General features: G+C 41.8%; 2 protein-coding genes across 12 annotated transcripts in view; one reads left to right on the top strand and one right to left on the bottom strand.

Moving 5' to 3' along the window:
* LOC127510578 (NACHT, LRR and PYD domains-containing protein 3-like) overlaps positions 1-15,267 on the bottom strand; it is a 104,962-nt gene that overhangs the window by 14,825 nt on the left and 74,870 nt on the right. For 7 of the 8 annotated variants that reach the window (XM_051890232.1, XM_051890234.1, XM_051890230.1 and 4 more), the window contains 2 exons: positions 8,012-8,185; positions 332-505 (listed from right to left, as the gene is read on the bottom strand). The exons of the other annotated variant lie outside the window; for it this stretch is intronic. In XM_051890232.1, the coding sequence (XP_051746192.1) occupies positions 332-505; positions 8,012-8,185 (348 nt within the window). The remainder of the gene's footprint in view (positions 1-331; positions 506-8,011; positions 8,186-15,267) is intronic. 8 annotated transcript variants of the gene reach the window in all.
* Positions 752-15,267, top strand: part of LOC127510659 (uncharacterized) — a 72,298-nt gene continuing 57,782 nt past the window's right edge. For 3 of the 4 annotated variants that reach the window (XR_007929689.1, XM_051890517.1, XM_051890516.1), the window contains exon 1: positions 752-2,263. Coding sequence is in view for 3 of the 4 variants with exons in the window: in XM_051890517.1 (XP_051746477.1) it covers positions 1,145-2,263 (1,119 nt within the window). In the remaining variant the exon portion in view is untranslated. Of the gene's footprint in view, positions 2,264-5,462; positions 5,696-15,267 lie in introns of those variants that run through there. The other variant, XM_051890515.1, reaches the window with a different exon arrangement.

The raw sequence follows: 15,267 nt of genomic DNA on the forward strand, positions 1-15,267 counted from the left end.
AGTTCTCAAAAGTCTTGTGAAAATAATTTCAGTCTGTGTTTTATGGCCTTATTTCAGTGACTAAAAAATATGATTTTTCACTAATCATGCAAAAACTCATACATACATGATACTTAGATATTACCGTAGCAGAGTTTAAAAAGCCCAAACAGATGTTTTCAGTAAAAGACTAGAGCAAATAGTTTCCACTGAGACATTACAAGCACCCAATAAGTCAAAATGAGGACCAATATGACATTTTTAGTTTAGTTTGATCAGAGTAAACCTTAATCTGTTATTCCACTGTCTGATGGGAGCAGCCGAAAGAGAGAGAGTGTGTGTTGTTAAATACCTCAGTATGTTCAGTTGACAGTGTGAACTCTTCAGTCCAGCAGAGAGTAGCTTCATTCCTGAATCCTGCAGGTCATTGTTACTCAGGTCCAGCTCTTTCAAGTGCGAATTTGAAGATTGTAAAGCTGAAGACAAACTTTCACAGCATTGACCAGTGAGATTACAGAAGACCAATCTAAAGAGAACAATAAAGGAGGAAGTAATGAACTCCTGTCACAACAGCCATTAAGACATTCTGACATTTACAATTGTCACTTCTGTCTTAAGATTGTTTTAATATAAAAATTTAATTGATTTTATTTGCAGTCAATTTGATCTAAGACTGTGTGGCTGTAAGGCCTGTTTCACACTGTAGTGCCATGTGAGTAGTGTATATTTTTTTGGTGCCTATTGCACAGAATAAACATATTTGTAGTGTAGTGTTGTGGCGAGGGGGGCGTGGTTCAGCGGAGTCGGCAGCGGGAGAGAGAGTCAGGAGACGAACGGTGAGTGAGTGGGTTAAATGCAAATGACGAACACCTGTCTCTTGTTTCAGTAATTGGTGTGGAGAGAGTATATAACACCAGGAGAAACAGGAGTGGGTGAGAGAGAGACGGACTACTGACTGCTGCCCCGCTGGTGATCTACGTGTGAGAGAATTGTGAATGATTTGTGACCGCTTTGTGCCTGTCTGCACCCCTTTTGTTTTGTATTTTGAGAATTAGTGCAAATAAAAGCAGTCAGTAGTCAAGCCGACCCTGTCCTCTTCCTTCCTGAATACTGAACCTTGCTACACTGGTGCCGAAACCCGGGAAGGAAGACGGAAGCCGCCGCCATGCAATCGTCCTCCGGATCGCCATTTGCGGAGATTATCACCTCCCTCGCGGTCATGCAACAAGAACAACACCAGGCCCTGCTGGACTTGAGACAGGATCAAGAGAGGTGCTTCCAAGTCGTTGTTCAAGCCCAGCAGGAGGACCGCGAGAGGTTCCGGAGCTGGATTGACCGGGAGGTTCGACCGGAAGCCCTGGAACCTCGAGCTGTGCCCGCCCACCTACCACTCCACAAAATGGGATCTGAGGACAACCCGGAGGTATTCATCGATCTTTTTCAGAAGACGGCCGAGCTGTCGGGCTGGCCGCGGGACCAGTGGCCGATGCGCCTGGTCCCGCTGCTCTCCGGGGAGTCCCAGATAGCGGCACAGCAGCTTCCGGTGCAGAATCTCCTGGTCTTCGACGACCTAAAAAGGGCCATCCTCCAGCGGGTCGGCCGGAGCCCTGAAGAACATCGCCAGCGGTTCCGTTCCCTGGAACTGGGCGAGTCCGGCCGACCGTTCGTGTTGGCCCAACAGCTCCGGGACTCCTGCCGCAATTGGCTGTTGGCTGAGGGAAGCGACGTGGAGAAGATTGTCGATCGAGTGGTACTGGAGCAGTTCATTACTCGGCTCCCACGGAGGACAGCAGAGTGGGTCCAGTGCCACCGCCCCACGTCGCTGGACTCAGCCATCCACCTCGCGGAGGACCATATGGTGGCGTGCCCAGGGGTCGGCGAACCCCTCCCATCTGTCTCTCTCTCCCCGTCTTCCCCTTCTGTCTCTCTCTCTCGTCCTGTCCCTCTCCCCAGGTCCCGCCCACCTGTCCATCCTCGAGTCCCGCCCCGGGGGCGGGGCGGGGTTGACCAGAGCCAGTTCGGGGGTCCCAGAGCCCCGCCCAGGAGGGCGGGACTGACTTCCGCTGGACAGGACCCCGCGCCTGTTTCTCCGCTCTCTCCACGCCAATCATTTACCCCACTCCCTGCCACTGGGGCGGCGGGGAGGTCTGGGCCAGCCTGTTGGCGTTGCGGGGACCCGGAGCATTTCGTGGACAGGTGCCCAGTGATGGAGGTTGGGACAATGGTCCGGGTCCCGGACGCCCCGCAGGCTGCCCCCGGTCAAGCTGGCTGGTATCAAATACCTGTGAGTATCAAGGGGGGTACCTATCAGGCCTTGGTGGATTCAGGCTGTAACCAAACCTCGATCCATCAAAGCCTGATTTCATCCGGGGCATTGGATACAAGCCGCGTGGTTAAGGTGCGGTGCGTACACGGGGATGTGGTGGTATATCCGGTAGTGCCGGTCATTATCCAGTTCAGGGGCCAAAAGCATAGCATTGAGGTGGCAGTTAATCCGCACCTCCGGCATCCGTTAATTTTGGGGACAAATTGGCCAGCATTTTCTGAATTATTGGGTTATTTATGCACGGATGCCTCTTGGGGGAAAAAGGCGATGGTTGGGGATGCGCAAGCACAGGCGGGAGAGACTGAACGGGGACCACTGAGTGCTGCTTCAGGGGAACAGAGTGAAATTGAGAGAATAATTCTCTCGGATCGCGATGACTTTCCCCTGGAGCAGTCTCAGGATGAGACCCTAAAACGTGCATTTGAGCAGGTCCAAACCATCGACGGTCAGCCTCTCCAGCCTGGACGGGCGCTTACTTATCCATATTTTGCAGTTATAAAAAATCGGTTGTATCGGGTGACCCAAGACACCCAGACAAAAGAAGATACAACCCAGTTGTTAGTTCCAAGGAGCCGCAGGGAAATGCTTTTCCAAGCGGCTCATTCTAATCCAATGGCTGGACACTTAGGACAGGCAACAACACTAAATCGCCTCATGACCTGATTCTTTTGGCCGGGCATTCACGAGAATGTGCGCAGGTGGTGCGCGTCTTGTCGTGAATGTCAGTTGGTAAATCCACCGGCCACCCCAAAAGCGCCTTTGCGCCCCCTCCCATTAATGCAGGTCCCCTTCGAGAGAATTGGTATGGACCTCATCGGGCCATTAGAGCGATCAGCCAGGGGACATCGCTTTGCATTAGTCATTGTGGATTATGCAACTCGATATCCTGAAGCAGTGGCCCTCCGCAGCATTTCCGCGAAGAGTGTTGCGGACGCACTGTTTACTTTAATCTCCCGGGTGGGGATTCCAAAAGAAATCCTCACCGATCAAGGCACGGCGTTTATGTCACGTACTTTACGCGAACTTTACGAATTATTGGGCATTAAAACGATCCGTACCAGCGTCTTTCACCCACAAACTGACGGGCTGGTCGAACGTTTTAATCGCACGCTTAAAACCATGATTCGTAAATTCGTACAAGAAGACGCCAAAAATTGGGATAAATGGTTAGAACCCCTGTTGTTCGCTGTGCGAGAAGTCCCGCAAGCCTCCACGGGGTTTTCCCCCTTCGAGCTTCTTTACGGACGCCAGCCCCGCGGGGTACTGGATGTCCTGAGAGAAACTTGGGAGGACGGACCATCTCAGAGTAAAAACGAAATTCAGTATGTAATGGACTTGAGAACAAAACTCCACACTTTGGGGCGGCTATCAACGGAGAATTTGTTACAAGCCCAGGACAGACAGAGCCGGCTGTACAACAGGGGAACTAACTTGCGTAAATTCGCACCGGGAGAGAAAGTGCTTGTATTACTTCCAACGTCAAGCTCTAAATTATTAGCAAAGTGGCAAGGACCATTTGAGGTCACACGGCAGATTGGAGATCTCGATTATGAGGTTATACGGTCTGATAGGAGAGGGGCACGTCAGATTTATCACCTCAATCTCCTTAAAAAATGGAATGAGGCAGAGGCAGTGATGTTGGCGATGGTGATTGGTGGAGAGGATGATCTCGGGCCAGAGGCGAATACCAAACACCAATCTCTCGCACTGGCCCCCGGAGGAGATCATCTCTCGCCCTCCCAGCTCACTGACCTAACGAAATTACAAGCAGAGTTTGCGGACGTGTTCTCGCCCCTACCGGGCCGTACTAATTTGATTCAGCACCATATCGAGACAGAGCCGGGCGTGGTAGTTCGCAGCCGGCCGTACCGTTTGCCTGAACATAAAAAAAAAGTGGTTCAGGCAGAATTAGGAGCAATGCTTGACATGGGCGTAATAGAAGAATCCAACAGTAACTGGGCGAGCCCGATAGTTTTAGTTCCGAAAACGGACGGCTCGGTTCGGTTCTGTGTGGATTATCGCAAGGTGAATGCTGTGTCGAAATTCAACGCGTATCCAATGCCACGGGTGGACGAACTGCTTGATCGGCTCGGTACGGCTCGGTTTTATTCGACACTGGACTTAACAAAGGGATATTGGCAGATCCCCTTGTCTCCATTATCTAAAGAAAAGACAGCTTTCACCACGCCGTTTGGATTACACCAATTTGTTACCCTTCCGTTCGGGCTGTTCGGGGCTCCGGCTACCTTTCAGCGTCTCATGGACAGAATTTTACGGCCCCATGCTGCGTATGCTGCTGCCTATTTAGATGACATAATTATATTTAGTCATGACTGGCAGCGGCATATGCAGCATTTGAGGGCTGTCTTGAGGTCGCTGAGAGGGGCTGGGCTCACGGCCAACCCGAAGAAGTGTGCAATTGGGCGGGTGGAAGTAAGATATCTGGGCTTCCACTTGGGACATGGGCAGGTGCGTCCCCAAATTGATAAGACGGCAGCAGTTGCGACCTGTCCGCGTCCCAAGACCAAAAAGGAGGTGAGACAATTCCTAGGGCTGGCGGGATATTATAGAAGGTTTGTACCTAATTATTCGGACCTCACCAGCCCTTTGACTGATCTCACTAAAAAGGAGGCACCAGATACGGTCCAGTGGACGGAGCTGTGCCAGCAGGCCTTTACCCAAGTGAAGGCTGCTTTATGTGGCGGGCCGTTGTTACACTCTCCTGATTTTTCTCTCCCTTTTCTGTTGCAGACAGACGCGTCGGACAGGGGGCTGGGTGCCATCCTGTCCCAGGAGATAGAGGGGGAGGAACGGCCGGTGCTGTACATTAGTTGGAAGCTCTCGAAGAGAGAGACTAAGTACAGCACCATAGAAAAGGAGTGTCTTGCCATCAGGTGGGCCGTCCTCACCCTCCGCTATTATCTCCTGGGACGGGAATTCACCCTCTGTTCGGACCATGCCCCCCTGCAGTGGCTCCACCGCATGAAGGATACCAACGCGCGGATCACTCGATGGTTCCCCGGCCTGAGTCGGGCGGTGGGGGTATGTGGCGAGGGGGGCGTGGTTCAGCGGAGTCGGCAGCGGGAGAGAGAGTCAGGAGACGAACGGTGAGTGAGTGGGTTAAATGCAAATGACGAACACCTGTCTCTTGTTTCAGTAATTGGTGTGGAGAGAGTATATAACACCAGGAGAAACAGGAGTGGGTGAGAGAGAGACGGACTACTGACTGCTGCCCCGCTGGTGATCTACGTGTGAGAGAATTGTGAATGATTTGTGACCGCTTTGTGCCTGTCTGCACCCCTTTTGTTTTGTATTTTGAGAATTAGTGCAAATAAAAGCAGTCAGTAGTCAAGCCGACCCTGTCCTCTTCCTTCCTGAATACTGAACCTTGCTACAAGTGTGTTTTGATATGAATAAAAAAAAAATTGTCCTACTTTATATTAGGTAACCTTAACTACTATGTACATACAAAAAATAAGTACAATGTACTTATTTTGTTCATACTGCATTGCAAAACACTTTTGGTGCTATTGATGTAGGATACAGGTAAAGTTAGGGACAAGTTTGGTGTTATAGGTAGGTTTAAGGGTGGGTTAAGGTGTAAGGGAAAGGTCAACAGTGTAATTATAAATGTAATTACAGAAATTAAATACAGATGTAATTACATGCAGGTATTTTTTTTAAATATAAGTATAGTATACAAACATGTATGCACACAAATATGTGCATTGTATCAAGTGATTAATTTAAATGTTAGTACATAGTAGTTAAAGACACCTAATATAAAGTGGGACCAAAAACTACACTTTTTCAGATATAAAAGATTGTGGGTTGTGTTTGGGTCATTTTGACTCAGAGAGGATTTTCTTTTCCCAAAAATGCTAGTTAACATCTTTGCATTGGACTAAAACTTACTGAGCCTCATTCATCAATTTAATGTAGAAACAAGCACAGATCCGAGCGCAGGAATCATCTTACGACAGGGTTCATGCGTGATTCCTCAAAAATTTGTATGCTGCCAATCCCATCGTACGAATGATTGTATGTTGATAAATGTGCTGACTCAAAACAATCTTCATTTAAATATCATACGCCTAAAAATTCACGGTTTAGAAGCCTTGCTCCTAGAGTTTATGACATGGAGAAACGTAACCCAGCCAAGAAGAGGAAATAATCTAATTAAAGACAAATTGATCTTACTCCAGAAACTCCCATTAACCTTGTAATTGCAAACAATTAAATTAATTTATGTGAATATTAAATACTGGTAAAAAAGAAATATTTACAAATAAGCTTGAATCCAAATGTTTCCATATTCGCAATCTTACATTTGGTAAATAAGGCTTTGTACTTCACTCATGTCATGTTCCAATATCCATGTAAAACATCATCCTTGAAAATGTGTAATTCATCTAATATATGTGTTTGGTGGGGCATTGGGCATGCTGACCGGCACAGAATGTACAGAGGACCATTTAATTTGAGCAGTGTAACTTAAGTTTGATTGACTGCATTTTAGTTTGATGATAAACTCATTGAAATGTAAAGTTAGCAACGGTACAACTGATATGTTGTGTGATCAGTTGTATTTTAAATTGAAATAAAGAAACCAAATACGATGCGCTTTCTGTCGTCTCAGTTCAAGATGAAACCTGATGTGAGATTTGATCATAGCCACCACTCACGTCCATATTGATAAATGGCAAGTTTTGCATGGAAACAACAGTACGCCAAATATTCTGACTTTACTTTCCTAACTACTTACCCAATATTTGAGAATGTCTGTAATTTTTTTGTGATTTTTTTCCCCCCCATCTTGTTACACTCATGGTGTTCCTGGTCAAAAATGACTGGCCTACAAAAATGTGCTTATAAACCAAATATTGGATTCAATCTTTTTGTCAACATTCTTTCAGTTAACACAGGTTTTGTATTTCTTTTTTAACCCTAAAACAGGCAACATGTACCACGAGATACATACTCGCTAGTGTCTTGTCTTGTTTTGCATAAAAAAGATTTTTTCATCAAGTCTTTTTTATCATTTATCATAGCTTGGTCTGTCTTGAGTATGCTGGTCACATGATCTGTTTCAAGTTTTCTGTGCTCAGTTAGTCAGCCTGACCTAAATTTAACATGGCTGCTAGTGGTGCAGGACATTTAGATTTTGTGGTAAGCAAATATACATTAATCTTACTTTTTTCAGCAAAAAAAAAAAAAAAAAGCCTTTGGGCCCACTGTACACAGTCCCCCTTCTCAATCTATATATTTTGAATTAAAAATTGTACAAATGTTAATATTCACATGTAAAACTGATATTATTACATTTTGTTGACTACATCTTTGCATTTTTAACTAGATATTTTCTTGCAGAGCTTCACACAGCTCATTTTACTATTCAACCTAATAAAATCCCTCTGGACATGGATGCTTATGAGTGTTCCGTTTCAGTAATGTGTGTCAGTTACAATCTTTTGATCATAAATGCTTGGGGATACTAGCATAATAGTTCTCAATAACTCATACACTGACTGATTCATTATAACATTACACAAGAAAACAAAATCAGTCTCCCTTGTGTCCTCAGCTCAGAGAAAATGTCACTGATACATTCATATTATAATATACATAGGGATAAGTATGTACTAGCCATAATTATGAAACACCTTTTCATTGAATATGGTGAATAAGAAACAGTGAATGTCAAACCTCAGTATGATCAGTTGACAGTGTGAACTTTTCAGTCCAGTAGAGAGCAGCTTCACTCCTGAATCATGCAGGTGATTGTTACTCAGGTCCAGCTCTCTGAGATGGGAGTTTGATGATTGAAGAACTGAAGACAAACTTTCACAGCTCTGATCAGACAGACAACATCCAGCAAGTCTGTAACAGAGGAAGAGATAGACTTTGTAGTAATGTTTTCTTTATTATGTACAAGACAGTTGTGGCAGGTCTAGAACTGCATGTTAGTTACCCCATTTCTGAAAAGCATAAAAAGAGCACAGCTTTGCGTCTCTTGAGGAGTCATTGTCCACCCTTCATGTGCTTTACTCCTGCTTCTATTTCATGTGTGCAAGCCAGTGGTTCTCAAACTTTTTTGGTCATGCCCCCCTTTAAACTTTAAAAAAAATATAAGGTTTAAAAGGCTCAGCTTCTTGTAAGTTACGTCTTCTCACCAGAACGCATACAGCAGCGGAGCACACGCCACTCACAATAGCTGCTTGTGATTCCGTCCGCTGAAGCTGTGCTTTCAATGTCGACCATCTATGTTGGGCTTGTTCAGACAGTGACAAGTCAAGAATCTGAAGAACAATTCAGTGCAATTGGCATTCGGTGCCGCTCTATAAATGCAGAGCGCCAACCGCTATTCATGCACTTGAACGCCATTGTAAAACTTTTTTTTTCCTACTGATCTGGGACACGCCCCACACTTTGAGAACCACTGGTGTAAGCACACTTGGCAATAAAGTAAGCTTTATTCATATAGTCCTATTACAGACAAATGTGACAGTGCTTCACAGTATATAAAACAATAAACAATATTGACATAAAAAAGGACAAACTGCAATAACACATTATGACATAACCATAAAATAAAAAGAATACACTGAGATTTTTGTTTTAAAAACGTTATGAGTCCTTCACATAAAAAAAAAAAAAAAAAAAAAAAATCAACCTACAGGCTTTCATAGACAACCTAGGAAGTCAGGGAAGGTCTTGTTCTTTAAGTTTGATTACAAGCTGTTCACACATTTGCAATAAAAAAGTGAATAATACATGAAAATTCTTACATATAGTCCCTTTAACTGATGCAACAGCTTTGGACTACTTTTTATCATCATGCAGATCTAAATTCCTGGATGCTGTTCTCATGTTATGCTCAAGTGAGCCAAGATATGGCTTAAATCATATTCACAATATCATCTGGACCAATTACAGCAGTTTCAGTTTTATCTTAATTAAATTGTAGGAAATTTTCCTACATCCAGTCCTTGATGGCTAATACATAATCTACAAGAATAACAATCATACTTATTTACATATTTTGTTTCAAAGAAGGATAAAGCTGTGAATAAACAGCATAAAAATGATGCATTTAAAATGTTGAATCAATTGACCCAAGGGAAGCATATACAAAGAAAACAGAAAAGGTGAAGAATAGATGACCTGACTGAAATTTATCAAAGATATTAATTCCCTCCAACACATGCAGGAACTGTAACTCCATGACTTTATCAAGAACCATTGTGATAGATGGAAGTTTAGAGATCAGCCTATATTGTTGTGGCAAAGTTGGATCAAGGTTGTTTTTTTCAATAAGGGCTTAATTCTCACAAGTCAGGAACAATTCCTTTTGAGAAAAGAGGAAGGTAATACATGCAGGCTGGATGAATAATTCATGTAAGAAATAATATCTTTTAAAGACTTCTCCTTGTTCGATTGAAGTGCAGTAAACGCAGGAAAAGCAATAGAATCTAAGTTCAAGTGATCATAATAGTAAACAGGGTCTGCAAACCCTGTTAAAGTGGGGTGTGAAATATCTGATCTAATACCATGTATGTTATTTACAAAACAATAAAAACCTTTAGAAGTAGAATCAACTATAATAAAGATTTGAGAGTTGAGGGAAATTTTGCCCACTTCAGAGGGTGTACTCTTTCCTATGGTCTTTCATCCAACTCATATTTTCAAAAAGGGTGCAAACTTCCCATGTCTAAGACCACATTTAATGCAAATTCCAATTGTTATTTCACACCTCCATTTGAAGAATATTTATCTTGGTCTGCGTACTTAAGGAAAGGCTGCAAAAGGCTTGGGGTGATTCTGTAGCCAGATTAGCCCTTAGTACTGAATAGGGATGCTCTGGTCGATCGGCCACAGATCGGTATCGACTAGTAATCGCATTCTATGGCTCGATTGGTAATCACTAAATTTAGCCGATCTCATGTACCAATCACAATTTGATGACATAAAACAAGTGAGGAAGTAAAACACATCAGGACGTCCAACTTTAAAGCTCAGTCATGCTCAGTCAAAGCTCAGGTCTCAAGAAACAATGAAAAATTTGTCATTTGGAGTGTATGTTATAAAGAGATATCACATGCAGAAACATTGGCTAAAAGATTTAATATAACAACTCAGCACTTCAGAATGAGCCACCACGACAAGTATGGTGAATACAAAAAAACTGGCAAATGCAAAAAAAGTCAAAGGCAACCAGTAATATGCACTCTCACTCAGCCATCAATTACAGATGTGCTGGGGAAAAAAAAAACTAACCTTACACACTGGACAGAAAGAAAGCTAAAACTATAACAGCGAAGATAATGGAAGTCATAAGCATTGATAACCAGCCACTTTCAGTCACAGAAGACATTGGATTAAAAAGCCTTATTGCACATCTTGGACCACAAGATCATCTAAAAGGGCATAATTATTTTACTGATGTGGCTCTACCAGAGTTATATCAAAACATCTACATCCACATAAACAGCCTACTTCACCAAAATGTGACCACGAAAAGTTTCACAACTGATATTTGGAGCTCTAGCGTGTTCAGTGCGGTTAGGGACGAGGCTGAATCTAGCTAGTTATTCCTTTATTACTCATTGGCATGTGAATCTCCCCTTTAATTAAAGCCAGGACCGTGCAAAGACATTTTAGTGGGAAGGTGCTCAGGTGAAAAAAAAAAATGGCACCCTTCTTATAATAATTATTTACAACAAAAAAAAAAATATATACATATTACATATTGTTGATCATCTTTTAATTAATTACACTATTTAACACTACACTATGGGGCTGTTATACCAATTAAAAGAAATCAGGCCGGGAAAAAAAAAAAAAAAAAATCTTACCATTTATCAAAATCCATTTACACTGAAATTCCCTAAATAATGTTATGGGATTAATGTTTTAAATAAAATGTTTTTAATATAAAAATATGAAATGGTGGGGAAAATGAAATTATTCTATTATATATGAAACTAAAACTGCCAGTAGGTAATGGCAAGCCTTAATAAGTATATCACAGAATCATTCATTCAACCCCATTTGTTCAAAAACAGTGAATCATTCAAGAACAAAACACAGCTGTGTGTTGCTGGGAGACACAACTTTTCTGCTTAGTTTGGAAGTATTTTCGTTGGCAAAATATAGCAAAAAAAACAGTCCAAATTGACAACATAAATAATGCAGTTTTATGCCCTCTACGTGTAAGGCGCTGCTTGTATTATGCGCTGTTAGAACTGAATGAATCGATTAATCATTTCGACGCCACCTGTAAAGATGCATTACATTTGACAAAGAGGTTTAAAAAAGGATGTATTGATCTTGTAAATTAGCTTTATTGCATGGTAAAAAACCCAGCCAAAGCACTGACAGAGCATTTTGATTAATTTACGGTACTCTGATCCAACGATATATAGGGATCATCAGAGTGACAGTACTCTAGCCTAGTAGAGTTGGGAGAACCAGTGGGGGTGGCAATCATTATGGCTAGGAATCAATTCTTTTCATTGGGACCACTTTGATTCTGAGGCGTTGGGAATCGATTCAAACAAGGGGAATCAACTCCTCTTTAAGAGCTTTTTTTAAGCACAAAAATGATGGAGCAGGTTAAATATTGGCATAACTTTACATTAATTTCATTTCAGGCTGTACAAAGTGTCTGTCTCACAACAGACCTGTGGACATCTGTTGCTATGGAATCATATATTTCTGTGATAGCACATTACATTTCTGATTATTTCTCTCTGCAGTCCAAATTATTGGAGGTTAAAAGGTAAATAATTTCTTTATGCAATCCCAGAATAAAATGCAGAATAAACTCTTGATAGAAACAATTTTGAACCTCATACTGCTTCAAGTCATGTAATACGTGAATTGATTGAAACCCAAAGTTTGTGTGATGTGTGGAGAGAACTGAACAATAACAATAGGCAGTATACATGGGCACACTCCAGAGATAATGCTATTTCAATGGCCAGGCTTGATAGGTTTTATTGTTTTAGATATCATTTTAATGTTGTTAAAGCGTTTAATTATTCCAGTTGGGTTTTCGGATCACTGTTTGGTTTTATGTTAAGTGTTTATAGTGAATGTTAAAATAAAGAGTGCTTATTGGCATTTTAATGCATCTTTGTTGGGTGATATGAATTTTAGAAATGTATATTTTAAAATTTTTAAAAGTAGGATTTTTTTTTTTTTAATGATTTAAGATTGGTGGGATTGTGGGAAAGTGGAAATTAAAATGAAACACGGACAACTTTACATGTGACATGAACAAGACTAGACTAAACACTTAAACTACTCTAACATTCACACACATACATGCATACAGTTACCAAGGGAAAGAGAAAGCTGAAGCAGAATACAGGAAAGCAAAAAGTTACAGCATTGTTTGAAATTCAGCAGATCAACAGCCCTAACACGCCCTTCTTTAAAAGGAGTAAGGATACTTAAGGTATAAAATAATTAGACTAAAGGCTGATTTATACTTCTGCGTCGGACCTACGCCAGAGCCTCTGCACCGTAGGCTATGCGTCTGTTTTCATTTATACTTCTGCGTCGTTGTCTGCGTCGACGTGCATGCACACCGCTAGTAGGCAGTGTCCGCGGTCATGTTGCGCATCAAGGCAAAAGCCAAAGAAGAAGCAGCTTGTTATGTACCTGTACATTGTCAGAGAAGCTTACAAATAGAAGTGGCAGAGAAGCGCCAAATAGTAGTATGACTGCATGTGTCCCCTGAAACAGAGTGTTTTTTCATTCCTATGGAAGTTGAAAACGCTCGCTCTTCTCCGAGTGTTCTGCACCAGTTTTTTGACATGAGGGAGAGGTTCTAGCAGACCAATCACAGTGCTTGCAGTCCACGTAGAATTGACGTGTTGTCACATTTTTGAAGAGGTGCATGTCAGGTTACGTCGTAGGTTATGCGTGGTACACACAGCCTACGCCGTAGTTACGGAGTACACTCAACGCACAAGTATAAACAGCCTTAAGTTTGATACTTGCATGTCTCGCCAATTTGGATTAACTGTCCTGATGCAATTTGTGGAGGCTCCAGTTGATTTTTGCTATTATTGTCTGGATGAACGAGAACCAGTTGGATTCAGAGGATCTTTGGTGAATGGAAAGTCTAGGCTGGAGCCTGGCACAAGCTTGGGGTTCCTTAGAAGCTTCTAGCTTCTTAGCATCATCTTCGCATCAGTTTTCTCAGTAAAAAAAAAAAAAAAAAAAGAAGAGAAGAGAGAGGGGGAAGAGAGCGTGGTCTTGTGATCAGTGATGTTAAGGGGTGAAGATGCCACAACCTCTTGAGGTGTCTGAGCCAATAAGGAGTTGTCACCTCGGAGGGGAACTTTACGAGTTTTTGTTCTGTAGCAAGATATTAGCATAAGACATTGGATTGGATGTTTGAGAGAAGAACCTTCTAGATTCTTATAATACTAGTGTGTCACAGAGTTAGCAACATGTAACATAAATTACCAAATAGGAAACGAAACCAAACATGCTACCCATGTTATTTTAGTCGACCATAGTATGCAACTCTGAAACATTAATACCAAAAGAGTTCAAAAGAGAGAATTAATGCATAGGCCAATGCCTATAAAAGGAAAATCATGAGATGGAAAAATTGGATACATGTTTATACATTTCTCATGTGGTTATATATCGAATATATAGAATTAAAAGGGTTTATGTGTCCTTCTCAGAAAGAATTAGGTCAGAGTCACAAGTCTCTGCACATTCCTGATGGCAATAAACCTTATCAGTGTTCTTGAGTCCTGTAACAGGACACCTAGTTCTGCCTGTGTATTAGCTACGTTTGGGATGCTAGAACTTTGAGAGAGTGAGTTTCTGGATTATTCATTAAATAAAATGAATAATTGTGTGTCTGGTCCAGAAGCTACAACAACATAATGCAATGCAATGCAACTATGATTTCAAAGAGTAGGATGAATTCAGGTTGATTAGGACACTTTTTCCCAGTCATTTTAATGGAAAAACGGTTCTAAACGTTTGATTTTGTAAACTATCCAATACACACAATACTGGTTGTCAAAGTGCATAATTGCAACAAATGTAACATCAGTGCAAGAACAAAACGTATGCAATTGAAATTAAATAATCAAGATTAGTCAAAAATGCAGGGTAAACTTACAGCACATGATGGAGCGTGCAGCATTTACTTTGAACAGAACCGCTCTGAGACTCAAATCATGAGCTGCTCACATGTACGTAGTGCACTCTGCTTGGAATCCCGCCGCAGCCAGCCTTTGCCATGTGATTAGTGCACTACTATATCGTGATTTTATTTTCTGTTCGATTAGTGATCTTTTAGTTTCATTACAAAACTGTAGTGGGACAGATTTAACCATGGCGGGTCATCTTTGTAATTAAATCAGAAATAGACATTTGATATAGAGTGCAATAAAGCAGGATAATTAATTTAAAAAGGCTATTATTCACCTCCTGTATGTGCTTTAAGTCTTCTAGACAGCGTTTTAATCTTTGCTTTGCATAACTTACAGTCGACTCAATATCCACTAATGTATGTCCTTTAAATAATCATCAGACAATCTCTTGTCGGTGTGTGGATGGACTGTAAAGCCGCAAGATGCATGAAATTTAGTGCTTCACTGCATTACAGGCTCGTGACTCGTCAGACCACAAAACTGAATGTAGCTTTTGGTCGCGCTACACTGCTACTTGCTGGAAAAAGTAGTTAACTACTGGAAAAGCTACACTGTTTTAAAAGTAGCTGAGCTACTGAAAAGCTATTGAAAAATGTAGTTAAGCTAGTAGCGATGCTACTTCTAGTTAGCTACTCACCAATACTGGTATAAGGGTGCTATCACTGTAGCTGAATAAAAAGAAGATAGAAAAGCTTTGACATATTAAATATGAATACAATAAACATACGGCTATGTGGGATTACAAATTTAAGAATCTGTTTAAGATCTGCT

The sequence above is a fragment of the Ctenopharyngodon idella genome, chromosome 4 (assembly GCF_019924925.1).
Source record: "Ctenopharyngodon idella isolate HZGC_01 chromosome 4, HZGC01, whole genome shotgun sequence".
Taxonomy (NCBI): Eukaryota; Metazoa; Chordata; class Actinopteri; order Cypriniformes; family Xenocyprididae; genus Ctenopharyngodon; species Ctenopharyngodon idella.